At 34.4% G+C, this 19,452-nt stretch overlaps 3 protein-coding genes across 3 annotated transcripts; 2 read left to right on the plus strand and 1 right to left on the minus strand.

Moving 5' to 3' along the window:
* Nucleotides 1-24: 24 nt before the first annotated feature.
* On the minus strand, nucleotides 25-7,845 carry LOC140784605 (ubiquitin-conjugating enzyme E2 2-like). The gene is made up of 6 exons (XM_073132097.1): nucleotides 7,593-7,845; nucleotides 7,382-7,466; nucleotides 7,211-7,303; nucleotides 850-938; nucleotides 536-621; nucleotides 25-437 (listed from the first exon to the last, which is right to left on the minus strand). The coding sequence occupies exons 1-6, from the start codon at nucleotides 7,656-7,658 to the stop codon at nucleotides 395-397; spliced, it is 462 nt and encodes a 153-aa protein (XP_072988198.1). The 5' UTR covers nucleotides 7,659-7,845; the 3' UTR covers nucleotides 25-394.
* A 1,780-nt stretch (nucleotides 7,846-9,625) lies between these two features.
* Nucleotides 9,626-10,889, plus strand: LOC140783406 (EPIDERMAL PATTERNING FACTOR-like protein 2). The gene is made up of 3 exons (XM_073130289.1): nucleotides 9,626-10,281; nucleotides 10,358-10,392; nucleotides 10,468-10,889. Exons 1-3 carry the CDS (start codon nucleotides 10,197-10,199, stop codon nucleotides 10,702-10,704), a joined length of 357 nt encoding a protein of 118 aa, XP_072986390.1. The 5' UTR covers nucleotides 9,626-10,196; the 3' UTR covers nucleotides 10,705-10,889.
* A 4,712-nt stretch (nucleotides 10,890-15,601) lies between these two features.
* LOC140783570 (ergosterol biosynthetic protein 28) lies at nucleotides 15,602-19,356 on the plus strand. The gene is made up of 3 exons (XM_073130487.1): nucleotides 15,602-15,844; nucleotides 17,499-17,705; nucleotides 18,933-19,356. Exons 1-3 carry the CDS (start codon nucleotides 15,730-15,732, stop codon nucleotides 19,001-19,003), a joined length of 393 nt encoding a protein of 130 aa, XP_072986588.1. The 5' UTR covers nucleotides 15,602-15,729; the 3' UTR covers nucleotides 19,004-19,356.
* Nucleotides 19,357-19,452: the final 96 nt, after the last annotated feature.

Here is a 19,452-nt window from a genome sequence, read left to right on the forward strand (position 1 = left end):
TATGCTAGAGCATTAGCCATAGAATTGGAGAAATGCGTTCACCTGAAGTGTCAGTGGTACAAATCATATCACGTTAAATGTGTTACAAACAACAATAGAAGAAATTATACATATTATACCACACGAGTCAATCGGCATTAAGTCCAAACATCTTGTACTTCTTTTAGTCAAGAAAATAACCAGCTAATGTGATTACTGATACAGCAAAGTCTCCTGGTGAACATCTGAAGACACAAATTTGTTACTAGAAGACTCCAAATAGACCAATATCGTCATATTATCAGGGAGACGATGCCCTTGATGCGATACACAACAAGAATATTTGATGACAACAGTAAAATGAAAACAACAGAAGACTCTCTGTAGCATGAGATAATTACTGCAGAACCTGAAACTATGTAGATTCAATTGATTTACGGGCACATCGCCGGACTCTCCTGAAAGAATATGGATCAGAACCCAAAGATATAAGCAATTTTACATAATCTTTAAATTTTATGTCAAACATTACTAAAAAAATTATTGTTTCACATACTTGTTGTAGGCCTGAATATCATGCTGAAACATGTGAGCCGCCTCAGAATTTGCAGGGCTTGCAGGGTTTGGGTCAGTTAGAAGTGACTGCAGAAATTACCAGTCAAAAACTCTTTTACCAACCACAGAAATGCCCCACTCACCAGTGCGTACACACATAACACAAGCACAAGCATTTCCACACATAAGTATGCGTTCAGGTGCAGACCCAAACAGAAGCATGCAAGCACGAATTCAATACATGAACAGACACATATAACATGCATAGAAACAGAGTGACGAGTTTACATGAGTTGCAAGGTATAAGAGACCAACCTGGATAGATGTCAATATTGTACAGACATTGTGACAGGGAGACCATGCATCCTGAATGATATCCATGCAAAGCGTGCCATCATTATAAACTGCCAAAGTTGAAGATCATGAGGTTATGCCAGAACTTAACATAAACATCTACTTATGCATTTTCCTACATTAAAGAAAGTGAAATAAACGGTACCTAATCCATGGCAACTTTTTCTGTTCAAGATTATGTGGACATTCACTATTATTGTCATCCTATTTGTAAGAATTATTACCTTCATCGAATAAGAATAACTGAGATCCTAGTGAAAATAGTCTAACATAAAATCAGAGACAAGCAACATGTAAAGAAATCCAACTTGATTGGAAAATGCATAAGGCCATCAAACTGTGAAACAATAATTCTCTGAATTGCAATTTAATCCATAACTTTGACCAAAATATCCTCCAAAGATGACTCAAAAATTTAGTATCTATATCTAATGTGAATGATTTTGGAATGCCATGCAAACGAGCAATTTACTTAAAATATAAGTTTGCTAAAAGAGTGCATCGGATGTCTCTTGACATGCAATGAAATGAGCTATTTCTTGAACTGATTCACAACTACAGACACATAATCAACTCTACGAACAGTTCGGAGCAATCCAAGCACAAAATCCATGGTGATGTATTCCCAAAGGGCTGTAGGGACAGGTGTACAAACTAGTGTTTTCTTTGTGTCCTTTTGAAAGATTGACTAAGTGACCTTTTACAGATTGTTCCACATCTCTACGCATTTTTGGCCAAAGGTATCTCTCTCGATCTAAAGCAAGCATCTTATGTCTGCCAAAATAACCTCCTAAAACTCCACTGTGTAATTTATGAACCAAACTCTCTCAGTGATCCAACAAAAATACATAATCATATGCCTCTAAACAAGTACCCCTCCTAGACAATGAATTCAGCAGTTGGATCTACCTCATCAATCTGACATGACTCTAATATAAGTCCAATATATGGATCATCCTTATATTCACATCTTAACTAACAAATGAGATTGATGGCTCAAAGTATCCATGACTTCATTGATTACAACGGGATGGTGTCTCAGATGAAAAGTGCATTGCAAGAAAGCTGTCCATTTTACATGTCACTTATTAAGGTTTCTTTGTGAATTTAACTAGCACAAGCCTTCATAGTCAGAATTAAGTATGACATCTCGCTGAATCATGTAATGTCTTGAATGTCTCAATGCTTGAACAATGGCATAGAATTCAAGATCAAAAGTGAAATATCTTTTTCAGCGTCATTTAGTTTCTCACTAAAAAACGCTATATGTCATCCTTCCTGGCTAAGGACTGTACCTATGCCTATGTTGGAGGTATCACAATCGACTTCCAAAACATTTCTGAAGTCAAGAGGTGCTAAGAGCCTAGGACACAAGCACTTGTCATGTTAGCCTTCACAGGTAAAAGCTCTTGTTATCTGAGAATTAATTATAATATGCTAGCCTTCAAACAGTCAGCCGCAAGAGTATTTAATAGCTTCCACCTTAGCAAGGACCAACCTTGATACCCTCTGCTCATACGATGTATCCAAGGAAGATGAGACTATCAATCTGAAAAGTACACTTCCTTAGGTTGACATATAGTTGATTTGTTCTCAAGGTATATAGTATTTCCCTCAAGTGATTTAGGGGGCAAGTGTTGTAGATCAAAATGTCATATACAACAACAAACTTTCTAATGAAAGGTCCAAGGATTTGGTTCATTGTGTGCATAAAGATACTAGGCATAGTTCCAAGTTTCGGCTGATTCCGATCTATGGTCCCCAACTTTTTGAAATGGTTTATATCTGTTCTCAGATCCGATCAAAATCTAACTTGAGGACATCAATTATTTGATGTTCTAGCTCTCTCTCCCCCTCCCCCCCCCTACCGGCGACAACCAACACATATCCCAACGATCTCGACGTCCAACAATATACTACAACCAAGATTCGGCAATCTCGACCTTCGGCGACCTCATGTTAGTATTTTTTTATTTTTTTCACTTTCTTATCGTTCTCTCTCTACTCTCTCTAGCTCCCTATCTCTTTCTTTCTCTCTTTCCTCCAAAGACAAAGAGAGCGGGGAGAAAGAGGGAGGAAGAGAAGAAAAGAGATACGAGAGAGAAGAAATAAAAAAATTGCCTTGCAGTAGTAAGACAGAAAGGGAGGGAGAGAGAGAGGGGGGGGGGAGAGGAGGGAGAGAGAAGAAATGAAAGAAAAAAAATTGGCTTGCTACAGTAAGAGAAAGGGGAAGGAAAAAAAATTATCTTGGCAATAACGGAGAGGGAAAGAGAAAGAGAGCCAATTCAATATTTATCAAAATTAAGTAACTTAATACATTTTTTAGCTTTTAGACTTCATATATGAATAATTGTTATTTTTAAATAATATTTAAAATTTTATGTAATTAAAAAATAATCTAATCTGATCCGGACAGCCAAGATGGCCGATACATATCGATTTTCTGAACGGCCAATCCTAATACTAAGTTTTGGAACCTTAAAACTAAAGGCACTTGACAGATCAAATAGCATAACAAATCATTCATATAATTCTTCCCTAGTCTTGAAGTTGTTTTCCATTCATCTCTATATCGTCTTCTAATTTAATGATATCCCCTTTTGAAATCTACTTTGGAAAAGGTTTTCGCACCACTCAAACATATCTAACATGTCATCAAGCCTAGGTATAGGAAACATATAGTTGATAGCAATCTTATTAATAGCACAACTATCAATGCACATTCTCTCGAGACCCATATTTCTTTGGTGTCAAGAGAGCGGGCACAACAAGTGGACTTAGATTTTTCGTAATGTACCATTTTGCCAACAAATCAAATAACCTATCAATATATTTCCTGCTCAAATGGACTCAACGGATAGTTGCCAAAATCTCTAGTTTTGCAAAATGATTCTCAGTTAGTTCTTAGTGAAAGTGTAAGTGTTTGTTATCATGAAATGTATTTCTATTATATTACCATGGGTTCTAATAGGATATGACATCTCCGCAGGGGCAACATTACACAAAACTTCATCCCTTCATGACTTTCTAAATAATTTTCCACTAGACATTAATTAGCCACCAAGATCTTGCCCTCAACCTTAAAATGATGCTAATTTATAGGGATTATTCACTTTCTTAATTTTCAATTTAACTTTGTCCACCATTTATTGTGACATGAAGTTCTTAATGCTTCTGCTATCAATGATGACTGAACATAATTTCCCGTCTAAATGCATGTGGTGCAGAAAAGACTACACCTAAGTCACAAGTCCTCAGATGATGCTTTCTGGGTTACATACATGATCCGATGCATGACTAGAAATTGGCCTTCTACATCCCCAATAGTATCTTGTACAAGGATCAAAGGTGAAGCGACGTTTACCCTAAGGGGCCAAGGACCCCTTAAATCCTAGAACATTAGGGATTATTATAACTAGACTACAATATTTACTAGGTTAGAGTTTGTACCACACATGTTCTCAATTGATGTTGAACTAACCTATAGACCTATTGAATGATTTCAAGTAAAATATATTTAAGCATATGAATATGCTTGTACTTAGATGTAGAGCAGGGATCCGTTGTGCAATTTGATGCAAAAAGAAAAACTACTGCATGCAACCTATGCCTACAAGCAAACAAGCCCAAGGATAAATGTAACTCTGAAACCAATTTAGTGCAACTCAAAATTGTGAACAATATTGGAGAATATATAATTCAACAATACAGAGAACATAAGCAACAAACGATCACAAAGTCTCCTATTCAAATATAAGCAAGATGAATTTCAGTTCAACTTGACTTAACAAACCAGCAAATCTGAAATGTATAACCAAAAGATATATAGGCAAAGAGAACAATGGATCGACAATTATACATAGATCAACCAAAATGGGTTAAAATAGGTTTAGGTTTGAAGCATGGTTTGAAGTTTCATCCGAAACCAAGATATTTAAACGTTTTGCTTCTCGAGCCATCCGATCCAAAAAAATGCCCCCCAAAACTAGCATCCAACCGAAATAACTCTAATAACAATTTATTTAATGTATTATTTTAATTCTAAGTTGGATTTTACTTGAATCCAATTTGTACCTAACTCAATATCAACCTCATTGCTTAAATGTTACTATATTTTGTGTGATGCATCGAGAAATAAGCTAAAGAAAACTATTTAGCAAAAGAAGTATGACACAAATACAATGAAACCAAAAGTGTACTTGACCAAAACCAAAACCGAAATTTTGAACTATGGTTTGAAGAACTCATAGCTGATTATAGGATTTATGACCACAATAAGGTATAAATAGTAGCAGAGTATTGTTGGATCTCACCCGATCCAATGTGAGGAATATTGTTTAGCCTACCATCGACCTCAACTCTGATCACCAATAACCCTCATTCTATTGCTGAAAATTTCTTAAGACAACAGTAAATACATAGAAACAAAGAGAGTGGTAAGGTGTATTGACAAAAACCCAAAAGATTATAGGAGGTTTGTAGAGAGGAGATAAAAGGGGAGGGGGCATAATAGAGTGAGGAGAGGAGATAAAAAGGTGAAAACCACAAGGACTATGGGAGGGTGTATAGTAGAGTGAGGAGAGGAGACAAAAAGTGAAGACCCACAAGAACTATGGATGGGGGTAGAGTAGAATGAAGAGTAAAGAGATATCTATGTGGTAATGAAAGTGTATGATAACCTTCCAAAATAATTCCTCTTTAGAGGATGTTTAGTTGCTAAAAAGTGGAGGGAAAAAAGTGCTTATTTTCAAGAATTTTTCTATTTTTTATATTTGGTTACAAAAATAATTTAAAAAAAGTGGCTTCTTTACCTACCGAAAATAGCTTCACTTTGACTTCTTTTATTGAAAGAAAAAAATTACTTCACTAAAGTGGGGCATTTTATAAGCTTAACTTTCTAGCAACCAAAAACACCCTTACAAACTTCACAAAGAAGAGGGGAAAATCTTCTTTAAGAGGTTCAAAGGTTGAGAAGTTGAGGAGTTATGTTAGGAAGTCCAGTATTTATTTTGAAAAAATCTAAAGATTTAAGAAGTTAATGAGTTACATTGGGAAGTCCAAAGGTTGAAAAGAAATTATTATTTTCTTTTGAGGATTCTCAAAGGGTTGAGGCAACCCACTAACCTAATGTAGTCTGAAATGTCTACCTAGTCCAATAATCGATGCAATGGCCAAGCAAAATCATGTTGACATCCCCTACACATTAGGCTAATATTAAAATTGTTTAGAAAACGCAAGTAAATAATCTAATTGCAAATTGATGTCACATCAATAATTCGTTAGTTGCTAATAAATAGTTCAAACCATTTAATTAGCTCTTGTATAATTTATAGTTTTATACCAAATTTACAGTTCTACAAGAAACTTGTATTCTCTTAATATTTATTGTAAATTAAGCAAAAAGTGCTTCACAAATGTAGATGTCACATCCTTCAAAATATCTCCCTATCAAACGGTGTTAACTGATTTTACAATGAGCTAGAGGTAGGAACATCCATTAGCATCAGAAAGCTCTTGAAAGTTGAAATTAAAAAATATTCCTCTAGGGTTGTATAACTTGTCTCTAAACAGGATTATATAAAACTTTTTTGCTCTGGTTATTCTAGCCATCTAGTGCAGCAGCAGATGGAAGAATTTGTTGGAATGTGGCAGAATAATAGTTCTGCCCCTGTCCTATAACAGAGGGACGAAAGCACTTTTAACTTTTCTCAAACCCACCTCTCTCCATATATATTGGATTAGCCATAACCAATTTGGTAAGATGCTATGGGTAATAAATGGGAATAAACCAGTTCTATCCTCCTAGTAAACACAGCCAAGGATCTTGCAATATACAACATGATTACCAGCCCATCTTTATGCTCACCACTGAGCTTCACTCAAAACGAGAAGACTCCAAAAAAAGCTGAACAGAATCTTACGACTAATTGTCAAACATTAAATCAACACCCTCTAAATTGGCATCTGATTTGTATCCGCAGCCAAATCAGGTAATACGGAAGCCAGTTGGTCAGCAGAATTATCTACATTATTGCATTCGTTTATCTTCTTTTTTCTTTGATAAAATTGCATTCGTTTATCTAATCCTAGACAGGCGCAACCATCACACATTTTCTGTAAACAAAATTACTTAACAAAAGGAAAAAAAAAAAAAAAGTGAAATAAGATTGAGTTGCAAGGTAATTAAACTGCTTTCTTAAATCAAAATAAGTATGTGATTGAGGAGTAAAGCAACCCGAAACAAAAGCACCAAAAATTTAAGAAGCAACAGATCCTCAATCCCATACCACTAAAAAGTCTCTCATAGTTTCAGTAAACTAACCATTAGGGTGAAAGATCTCGGAAGTGAAACGCACGCGAGGAGGCTTCTCAGGGTAATTGTTTCCAAACGTCAACCGAAGACCATAAACACCACCTTCAATTCCCCAAACCAAAAACACCAACTTTAATAAAAAATATAAAAACACACATCAAAACACGACAAAGATCGTACCTTCCCATGGGGTTTCGTCGGGGCCAAAGATAGTCGCGCTCCAAACGAACAAATTCTCGTCAGACAAGGGGCTCGCACTGCATCCCTACCATTCCAACCAACCAATACCATAAGACTCGCACTTCTCACTAAAATCCAAAGAAACGAAGAACAATTCGCACGTCTAGCGATCCAATTCAGACAAACCAACACGGAGATGGATAATACGAACATCCGGGGGCTCGTTTCTGATGGCCTTGAGATCTGACATGAGGCGGAGCTGGGCCGACGATGCCATGGCCGCACTATGGCGCGAGGATCCCAAACCCTAGAAGGAATCACGGCTTGTTTGCTACAATTGGGGAAGGCGACAAGAGAAGAGAATAAAACGCTAATAGTAATTCTTCCGCAGATAAAGACGAGGGAGAAAAACAAGATTGAGAGAAAAAAAGCTTCTGGAATCCGAAACCGCTCCGCTTCTTGTTGGTTTCCTTACCAATTATACGTACTCGTAATTAAGACGGTAATGACTTTTCTTTTTCGTTTTTTTTAATTATTTAAAAGTTAGATATAGGTTGAATAAAGAGTCTGATCCTCTTTGAATATAAATACACAAAAAATTCATCAAGTTTTAATTAATATATTAAGACGTCTAATTTAGACTTCAAGCGAGGTGCTTCATGGAGCTAAACGTTTGTTGAGACGATTGCTTTAAATTTTAAGATGTTCATCTAAAATAATAGCACTGTCAAATTATCAAACGAATAAAATTATTGAGCCAATCCATTATCAACTACCAAATAAATTTCTTCATAATAATTATTTAGGGTTAAAGTCGATCCCATAGTTCTCTTTTGGTATTAAATTTAGAGCGATCTATTTCGGTAAAATAAAATTTTGGTTGAGTTCTAGGTTAGTCAAAAATACTAATGGGCTCATAGCACACGTGGCTCAGTTGCTTTGAGTCCTATTTATTGATAACATGTAAGTTTTTAGCTAAATTAGCCCCCCTCCATATTTTATATCCTTAATAAGATTCCATCTTAAATTTAATATTATAAAGAAACTTATATTATCATGTCAGTTGGATGCTGAACTAATTACTGTATATTTTAGAAAATGAATAGCTGGCTAGTGCTGCTTTTGTTGTAACTACTTGAGAAAGGGTCGAACAGTTTAATGTTTTATTGAAGAAAAATATAATTCTATTTTTCCTACCTAAAATGTTGAATAATTTTAATAATTTATTGTTAAAAACATTGAATTGTTAATGAAAATAAATATTATAATTTTGACCGGACTTAGTTGGACCTCAAATGAGAAAAATATAGACAAAATTATAAAAGAATTTATGAGTTAGAATCACACCGGCAATTCTCCACCAATAAGATATTATCAAAATTGTAAAATAAGAAGGCAAGGATTAGCGAGTAGTATTAGTAGATAATTATAGGCTTGCTTTTACATCAATAGATTGTTTGGTAAAACCTTACACGGTGACTATCATGATTAGGCAAAAAATTAGGATTACTAAACATTCATTGTGTGATCAAGTTTGAATTGAAATTAATTTTAAGCCTGTATTTATAATAAAGTTTGAATAAAATTATTTCAATTTAAATCAATTTTAAATTAATTTCGAACTTCGAGCTCCTAAACGCGTCCATCAATAAACTATTTCAAGTCAAAATTTGAGATTGATCGAGCTTTAAATAAAATATAATTTAAAATTATAAGCTAACATAATTGAGCTTTATAGAGCTTTATTAAGCTTATTTAATTGAGCCGGCTCACGATTAAGTTTCGTTTTTTTTAAAAAAAATTAAGCCTATTTTAAAAATCAAGTTCAGCTCAACTTATTTTTGAGCCGGCTTATTATTTTAACAGTCTTACATTTAATAAGTATTTAATAATTTAATGTTTGTAGTCCTGCGAATCATTAGTTTTTTTTTTCATCAAAACTACTAAACTTTTGTCTAATCTTTTTTGCCCTTGGGTTTCTTTCTTTTTAGAAGATTTATAATGTCCAATATAAATGGTGAAAATTTTGAGACGAGAGAAGCAAGACTATAGAATTATCGCAAAAAAAGAGTATTTTGATCCTTTTTCTATTAAACATAATATGAGAATTGAATTAAGTAACAAAACAAAAATATTGGCCAAACCACAAACTTAAAAATATATATTTCTCAATATTATAATACATCATCTGCAAAGTGTAGTCCTGCGTTCAAATATTTATTCTTTCTCCCTCCCACACCGTGAGCAAGTAAAAAGTGACAGGAGAAGAGTTTGCGTGTTAGAAACACAATCCCCATCACAAAGCATATGCCAATCCCTTTACAAAGGAGAGAGTAACAATCTCTAGTACCATATCGCAGCTGGTAAAGTGAAAGCACTTCGCTCTTAATCTCGTGTCCATTTCTGGGAAGAATCCCAACACCTGACCCTCTCCCTTCTTTGCTGTGGGTTTTAGCCCTTCTCTCTCCCTCTCCCTCTCCCTCTCCCTCTCCCTCTCTGTCTCCGTTCTTTGGAGCTGATCACTAAAGTTTCCTCTGTTTTGAACTTTGCGTCTCTTTCTTGTCCTTTTGGTGCTTCCTCTGCCTCCCTCTGCACTCATCTTTATATAGTTATCAATGCGTACAATACCCATTTGAACTCCTATGCCGCTGAGTCAAGCTCTCTCATTTCATTTCCTCTTCTCTCTCTCTCTCCGGAGTAAGTAGTAGCTACCAAACCATAGCAACTTGGGAAGCACAGCAGTCATCGATTTAATTCCTCCTCACCGTTTCCTTTCCCTTTCTCCATTCATTCATTCATTCATCCACTTCATCAAATGGGTCATCTTTTAAGAATCCATCTTCTTCAGCTGTCCCTACTTCTCCTCATGAGCTCCAAACAGCAGAACTACTCGGCTGAAGGTAACATTTTCATTACATGCAGTTTACTAATTTTCTTTTCCTGAAGTTTACCAGGTTGGTATTTGTTTGAGTGCAGGTAGATCATGGTATAAACTCCTAGAGATTAGCAAGGTTAGATTCTTACACGTGAACAGTCTTCCATGATATGTTTAAGCTTTTCTTATATTGTAGTGAGCTTAATTGCAGGGGAGAGAAGAGAAGATTGGAGCCATGAGAGCAATAATTGGATCAAGGCCACCCATATGCGAGAGGAGATGCATCTCTTGTGGCCACTGTGAGCTAGTTCAGGTGCCAGTAGTCCCGCAGGAGAAGAAGAGAGCTGGGCATCTCGTGACAACCATCACCTCCTTGTTCAATGACCACTCCAACTACAAGCCATTAAGCTGGAAATGCAAGTGTGGAGACATCATCTTCAACCCATGACAAAGAGAAGAAAAATGCCCATTTGAGAACTGTGGATAGATAGTTCGAGGAAGTGAGATTCTTTTTAAATCTCTTCCCTGTTACTTCTGTTTGGATGTGGTGGAAACCACTTGAGTTCTAGTAAAGATTGCTATCCTTGTATATATTATTATCTTCTTGGAAAATCTAGTTAATTGTGTCATAAATGATCTATAGGATATGGCAAAGTTGGCCTATCAGTTTGGAATTCGGCACAAAGGCATCCCATCTCCATGAAAAGTCATGTCGGCATAAAGCATGTATATATCCCATCAAATGAATGGTTTGATCAATACCTTGCATTACAAGCAAATGCTAAAGAATTTTTTCACAGAAGGGATGATATGACTTCAACCCATACGTAGCACTCGGAAATGGGGTCGTCCCAGAAAAGAAAAGTTGGTGCTTTCTTTTCTGAGTCTATTCGTCTGCATCTCTTCAAAAAGTATGTGCATTGATGAGCCAATTCATCCATGTCATTGAAAGAAAAGATATCAATCATCATAGGCTCTGTTCCACCGTACATATGGACACCCACCCTATCCACCTTGAATTATAGTTTTGCAGCTGAGGGTTTGATCTCAGTTTCACTGGCAGTGAGATCTTTGGGCAGGCTGTTCAAATAATGAAAGCAGCTCTAGTTCAGGATTGTGTTTGATGGATCGAAGAGCTGGATACATACAGAGTTGGAGTATATAGGCTTAAATCTAGTTTACTTTTACCTCTTTCAACTTTGCCATAAAGCTACTTTACTCTCCTCTATTTTATGGTTAATACCTGTACTTATGATTAATATTAAGCTAATAAGTTCTCACTTAAATGAGTTAAAATCTATCTCAAAAGTATATTAGAAGGAAAAAAAGGAGGGGTATTATTGTTTAAACAAAAACTCTTCTTCCCAAATATATTATTGTCTAACAAAAATAATGGGGGTGTTTCAGTAATTAGCTTCATATTAGTTATAAGCATGATGCAAAATAAATTGATTTTATGTCAAAATACAATGTGTAAGACATATATAACCCAAGTAAATATTTATGTGTTCTAATAATGGGTTAATTACAACTAAACCTCGTGTAATATTATAAGACATTTCTCTAATTTATTTTTTTTATATTTTTTAATTATTGAATATATCTCACCCATTTGATGGTATTAATAGAAATAACCATCTTACCCATAATTTTCTCTCTTTATTTTTTTTAAAATAAACACATAATTAATTAAGAGGGTCTATATGTAAATAAAACTAAACAAATAAAAGAATTTATGTAAAAATGGACAATATTTAAGTGGTCTAAGCCTAGATGCAATTATTTCTTCAGTATAATTGTCTACTTACTTAGGCTACTCTCAAAAGAAAAGGACTCTGGATAAACATTTTAGCATCATTCTATAAATTGATAATTCCGAGGTGAGAAAAAGAAAACTACAGGTGTTTGATGGGATGTCATATTATTCTGATTATAGAATATTTTATGTTTGTTTACGAAATAACTACAAGCTTATTTTAGTATTACGAGATCTATATTAATATAGTAATTAAATAATAATTTATTTTAATATTAGTTTATTAATACATGTTTTTCTCTTCCCAATATTTTATATTTATTAATAACATCTAATTATTATTTTATTCTTAAAAAAATATCACTTTAATCAACAAATATGTTTTAATTACCAACAGAGAAAATCTTAGAAATAATGAGATAGTGCTCAATTATATGCTTCAGGGAAGTTACATTCTAGAGTTTTGATAATTATAGGTATAAAAAGAATGAATATCAACTAATTTGAAATTGTAAGTATATTTTTCTAAATGAAACAAAATTTAGTAAATCAACTAACATTAGCAAGAGCTTCTAGCCAAATTAGCCCTCCCAAACTCCTTTTTTGCACGTTTAATATATTTTAAAATTTAAATACGATATTCGCATCAGTGAAGAAGTCAGTTAAATTGAAAAGTGACTCATATTTAAAACTTAGTATTCGATTTAGAAAATCTCATAACCCTACAACACTTAGCAATTTACTCTACGATATTTAATTTAACACATAAATTAATGAACCGAAAAGTAACTTATATTTACTGACCGTAATAAAACTCACATAATCTCATATTTAAGTTTTAAATAAAACATGCAACAAAAAGAGCTAGACATATATAAAATGGTTCGAGTAAAACTACTAAATATAAGTCAGTGGAGTTGGTGATTTATATAAAAAAATTCAAAAATAGCTAAGAAATGCTGTCTTGCGATTGTTTTTTCATATAAGTCACCGGAGTTGGTGACTTTTTCCAATTCATCGATTTATTTTTAGAAGTTATTGAATATCTTATATGTAACTTCTCCTATAAGACTTATCAATTTTATTATAATTTTTAAAATTTTAAATAACTTATTAATATTAGAGATTATATGAAGTCGCTGATTAAATCAGTAATTTTATAATTCATCTGGTTTAAGTTTGAAGAAAAATTGTACACCTAATATAAAAAATAAATAAAAAAAGTAGAGAAGTGAACTACCATTCTCATGGTGAGATCAAAAGAACGTTAATGAGCCACGTATATAATTCTTAAGTAGCCACGTTGACATCCTAGTCAGCAACAGGACGAGGACATTTCCAAGGACCAAAAGCACTATAAATACATTGAATACTGGTATGTTGTCGAGGACCCGCTGTAGGCCTGTTGACGTTGGTCGACTACACGCCCATCAACTGTTCGACGAATTGTCTCACAAAAGAACACGACAACGAGGGCATTAGGTTGGTGGTTAATGTTGGTTGGCTCTCACCGTCTCGCCTCTGTCTGGTTCGGTTTCTTTAACATCTGGGCCTTTTGCGTCGCTGTCTTCTCCAAAACCCAGAGTCCGTTCACTTTCTCCGTCTCTACTAATTGCTCTTATAGTTTGCTACGAAGCTTTCTTCTTTCGCTTTCTTGAGTTAGTTCCAACAAAACCTATGAGAATTTCACATGTCGGCATAGCAATGACTCGATTGATAAAGTTGACCTTTTCGGCAAGTAATGTTAGGGATTTAAATGTTTAAAATTAGATCTCTAGAAAACATAAGATCTGCTAGAAACGATGCGTTGATGGAAGTTTTTTTTGTGGAAAAATGGATAGCTTTTAGATGGTACATTCTACTTGTTTGGTGTAATGTGCTAATGGGCGGCAGAAGCCATAGCAACTCATTTACAGATCGGAAATTTGGATGAAGCGAGTTTTACTAGATCTAAGTAAGAAGGGTGTTAGAAGAAGGATATTGTTGCGTTTTATGGAAGAAGTTGGTCAAGGGTAGTGCATTTAGGCTTTGAAATGGAAGTTTACCTGCTTGTATAAAATCGTTATATTCATGATACTCTCGAGTTGGGATCTCATAGAAAAGCGGTAAAAGTCCGTTCATAATTTTATGAAGCTTAGCTAGCAAAAGATATTTTATTTATTACAAGTTTGTAAATGTCTAATATGGGGCTTGAAGCCCATTTCAGCTTGAATACAAGACTATAATGGAACTTCTTAGAGGAGTTAGAATAGAACTGTGACTCCTGCAATAATTTACTTAAGGATTTGAAAAATCCGGATAAAAAGTAGGGTGGTAGTAGCCTCAGAGAAAATTATAAAAATTTAGGTAGTAGTAGCCTTGTGAGTTAGGGTTCTAATGACTCTGATTTCACCTAAATTAGAGGTCTGGATGAAAAGTTAAAAATAAAACAGTGAAGATATGTCAGAACAACGCAAAACGGTAAATATCTGACGTTGTAGCGGTCGTCGGAGGGTGGCGGACCAGTGGTGGCTAGGGTTTGAAAGCGTTGGAGGTTCTACGACTATGATCTACTCCTAGAAAGATAAAACAATCTAATGACTACGATAAAAGATAAGGATAAAAATAATAACTTTGCTAAACTCAGATTCATTCTATTCAATAAATATTATCAACACATGTCCACTCCTATTTATAGGAGTAAAAATTCTTAGCGGATCGGATCCACATGTGGATTATCCGATTTATTTGAAATTCAAACAATAATATAAAGCTACTCCTTATCTTTATCGAATTTATCCTTCGTTTTCGCCGCAAATAGATTTGGTGAATACCAAAATTATAGATTTGGAATTTGGCGATATTATCTAACTGATTTGATATTATTCCGACGCCCGTAGAATATTAATATTTTCTCGAAATTGTACAGAGCTGAATTTAACTAATTAAATAAAATTCTAACATACTAAAGCTTTAACTAAATCAAATAAATAAATACGATAACTAGACTTAATCCACTGAGCCCAATGTCCCATGGTGTGATCCGATTTGACATTAATATTTTAGTCATTTTAGCGTCGTTCAATTAAGTTTAATAGAAAAATTAACGATGTCACTTTTTATCATAAATACATTACTTATTTTAAAATTTTTAAAATACATTAAGGTTAAATAATTTTGGGTATAAGTATAAAATGATAATAATATATTTAACGCTAAAAAATTTGATGTCTTATGAAAGAAATTTTCATGTAAATTATTTTTTGGTTCATCAATTTATTTTTAGAAGTTGTTGAACCAAAAAATGATTAGTATATAACTTCTCCCATAATACATAATACTTATCAAATTTCTTACAATTTTTAAATTTCCATATTAAGTCATTGATATCAGAAGTCGCCAATTCGAGTCATAGATTTGTAATTCACCCAGTCTCATAAAAAAAATAGAGAAGTGGACTATTATTCTTATGGTGGGATCAAAAGAAGGGTAATGAGCCACGTATATAATTCTTACATAGCCACGTGGACATCCTGGATGATGACATTTCCAAGGACCAATAACACTAAAAATGCGTTGAATACTGGCAGGTTGACGGGGGACCCACTGCAGACACTTGGTGAAGATAAACGCGAGAGGGAGAAAAATTAAGTGAAAGTGGCCAAATAGATAGATCCAGGCCTATCGACTAGACGCTCATCAACTGTTCGACGAATTGTCTCGCAGAAGAACACGGCAATGAGGGCACTAGGTTGGTGGTTGTTGTTGGTTGGCTCTCTCCGTCTCGCCTCTGTCTGGTTCGGTTTTTTTAACATCTGGGCTCTTCGCGTCGCTGTCTTCTCCAAAACCCAGAGTCCGTTCACTTTCTCCGTCTTTAATAATTGCTCTTATACTTTGCTAGGAAGTTTTCTTCTTTCGCATTCTTGGGTTGATTGCAATCAATTCTATGAGATTTTCCAGATGTCGACATAGCAACGACTTGATAAATCTGATCTTTTCTGTAAGTAATGTTGGGAGTTAAATGTTAAAACTGATTCTCTATAAAACATAAGATTTGCTAGAAATGACGCGTTGATGGAAGTTTTTTTGTGGAGAAATTGGTAGCTTTTAGATTGTGCATTCTAGTTATTTTGTGTAATATGCTAATGGGCGTCAGAAGCCATAACTCATTTACAGATCAGAAGTTTGGAGAAGCGAATTTTCCTAGATCTAACTAAGAAGGGGGTGAGAAGAAGGATATTGTTGAGTTTTATGGAAGAAGTTGATCAAAGTGTAGCGCATTTAGGCTTTGAAATGGAAGTTTACATGCTTATATAAAATCGTTACAATGAGTTCATGATACTCTCGAGTTGGGGTCTCATAGAAAAACGGTAAAAGTTCGTTCATAATTTTATGAAGCTTAGCTAGCAAAAGATCTTTTATTTATTACAAGCTTCTAAATGTCTAATATGGGGCTTGAATCCCATTTCAGCTTGAATACAAGACTAGAATGGAACTTCTTAGAGGAGTTAGAATAGAACTGTGTCTCCTGCAATAATTTACTTAAGGATTTGAAAAATCCGGATAAAAAAGTTTCCCGGAAGATTGAAATGACCTTATGCATTATGGCTTAGCCGCAATAATTTTGTTTTTTGGTGATGTCAATGACCAAACATTTGATATCCATATGACAGATAGTTACAATATGGATACCTTTTATAAGGAACAAAGTTATTATTGAATTTCTTTTTGAATTTTCATTTGGAATTCTTCACTAACAAATTAGAAGGATCTTCCTAGGATTCTAATAGGCATCTTCTGGTGTGCTTAGAATGAGAAAGGGAAGATAATGCAAGCAGGATCCTCACACGAGCTCAGAGGTTGTGTTACTTGAGCATCTACAATGATAATATGCTAGAGATTTTAATGTTCCATCACAACCCTTGATGCTCGGGGTAAACATGTTATATGTCATAACAAGTAGATGCCAAATTATAACCTTCAAAGGCTGTGAAGTTAACTTAGCACCAAGACTCGGTCAACTGTATTGCTTGCTTCCTTCTCATTGATGTAGGTCTGAAGTTCAACTTGTGTGTTTTTTATCTGATATTCCTCAAGTATAAATGGTTATAACCCTCATGTGCTTTCGAATATTCTAGTGAGAATTTCTTCTAGTTGCATTAAGAATCACGCTACTTCTCATACCTGGAAATCTTCAATCAACCTGAACCTTCACATTTAAGCATATCTTTAATCACAAATTGTCCCTCTGCACTTCCTTGTTCCTATTCGTGGTGAGACCTTGTCTAGGGGTTCCCTGTGACACATGCATAGTTGTGAGTATTTTGTATTATTGGGATATGGAAGATTGGAATATACATGTTATTATTTTAACATATTAGTCATAAAACTCTAGCAAATTTTTGGAAGCCTATTACTATTTTAGGTTGGATAGCTGCTAATTGTCATGTCCTTCTTGTGTTCCTGACATATGTTCTAACTTTCTGTGTCTTGTTTGCTACTTGTAGTGACCGATGTTCATGGGCGGACCTTTGGAATATGGACCCTCCTAACTTGTACTCTATGTTTTTTCTGCGCATTCAACCTCGAGAATAAACCTTTATATACAGTTACTTTTCTGTCATTCGTCTATGCCTTTGGTCACTTTCTTACTGAGTATTTGATATACCATACGATGGCTGCATCAAATCTGACAACTGTCAGCATCTTTGCAGGTACTTCACTTGCTTTTTATGCATTTTTGTTTCACTTCTCTTTGTAAAAATTTATATTCATTTAAAGGAAAACTTATGTTCTACAATATGATAAAATTTTAAGATATTACTGTAAAAGATATATTCCACAAATTGATTTATATGTTTTGAGTTATCTATGTGTTTTGGCTTGTTGTATGGTAGCTTGGCTAAAATATAACTCAACAAAACAGTACATATAAGTTTGTTCAGCTTGGGTAGCATAAAAGGTTTCACTTCTGATGAGGAACAATTCTTTTTCAAGCTAATCAAAACAGGCTTCTTTTCAAGCTAAACAATTAAAACAAAGCGAGACACTTCATTACACTCTACTTTCTAGCAACCAAACATACCTTAAGACAAATTAGAAAATAAAATATTGCTAGGACTATTACTTTTTAGATGTTCGTCTAGCTTCTGACATGTTCCTAGTTTTCTTTACCTTCATTCTTAGGACGATCTGGTCACTGATATCAATGTGAACAGAAGCTCTTCTCTCAACCTCTTAATTTTTTTGCTAGTACCGACTAATTTTGAACTCTCATATTGATCAGAAGTGAAGATACTATGTTTTTTGTTCTTATAGTAGTAATGAATTCTAACAGGCAAGGTTTCACAATCATGGTTGGTTTCTTTTCTAGAGGAACTTGTCTTGTGTGACTTTCTATACGCTATTCTTGATTTCTTTATAATCTAAAATCTGTTTCCATTGAGTTTTCTATGAAGCAAGAGCTAATGCCTTGCAATTTATTTTGGCCTAAGAGGAAAGATGCCCTTGGATAGTAGCAAGAGATCTATAATAAGAACTCAGATCCTGAAGTAAAATTTGATGCATAGAGTCTGATATGTCAGTAGGAAACATAATTTTGTCTTGAGATTTGTTTGAAGAAAAATAGTTAATGAAAATGCTTAAGGAGAAAGGATCTATACTCTGTTGATGCTCCTCTATGCAAGAGTACTGGAAAATATTTTATTTCTTATCTTGGTTTGTATTGGGAACTATCTTAGTGACTCTTGATCTTTGAGCTCCTTGCATTATTCACAATGTTATTTCAGGTGGTCAAGATAATCTCCTCCGTATGAAATTAGAGCACAATTTGATGATCGCTTACTCATTTCTTTATTCCTAACACAATTGTTACCCTTTTTAAATTTAGAATAGATAATTGGCATTTAACTTGGCTCTTTCTTTCGTTCATGTTTCTTTAGGCACATCAATTCTATGGATGTTGTTGGAATGGAATGCTCATCAACCCCGAAGAACTGTTAAGACAGAATGAAATATGCAGATGCTCTAGTACTTTGCTGAATGACGCCGTCTTTGTTCGAGAATCATCATCATCTTTGTTTCCAAAATGTAATTCTCTCGGAATTTTAGGCCAAACTAACTAATTTTTTTCAGGATTCCAAAATGTCCTCATGGAACATAGTTGTTTTATTTTAGACGACATCTCTCTTTTAGAATGCCACACCTAATCAGGTATTTTGTTGTTTTCTGTCTTCGTGATATCTAAAGCTCTACTGATCGATTAACCCAATATTGATTTGGTTAAATTGATATTCTTTTTTGTTCTTGTGATGTTAAAGTGAACTTTGCAAGGGAATTCTATATCAAACCATGAGTTGGGCCGGATCTCCCTTTTCTTGTGAAACATTATTTTGTGGTCTATTTGTGAACCTCTACCGCACCTGCCTTGTAGAAATATCTAGCTTTAAAACCTCACAGCCA

The sequence above is a fragment of the Typha latifolia genome, chromosome 3 (assembly GCF_019914945.1).
Source record: "Typha latifolia isolate L0001 chromosome 3, TyphaL0001v2, whole genome shotgun sequence".
Lineage (NCBI taxonomy): Eukaryota > Viridiplantae > Streptophyta > Magnoliopsida > Poales > Typhaceae > Typha > Typha latifolia.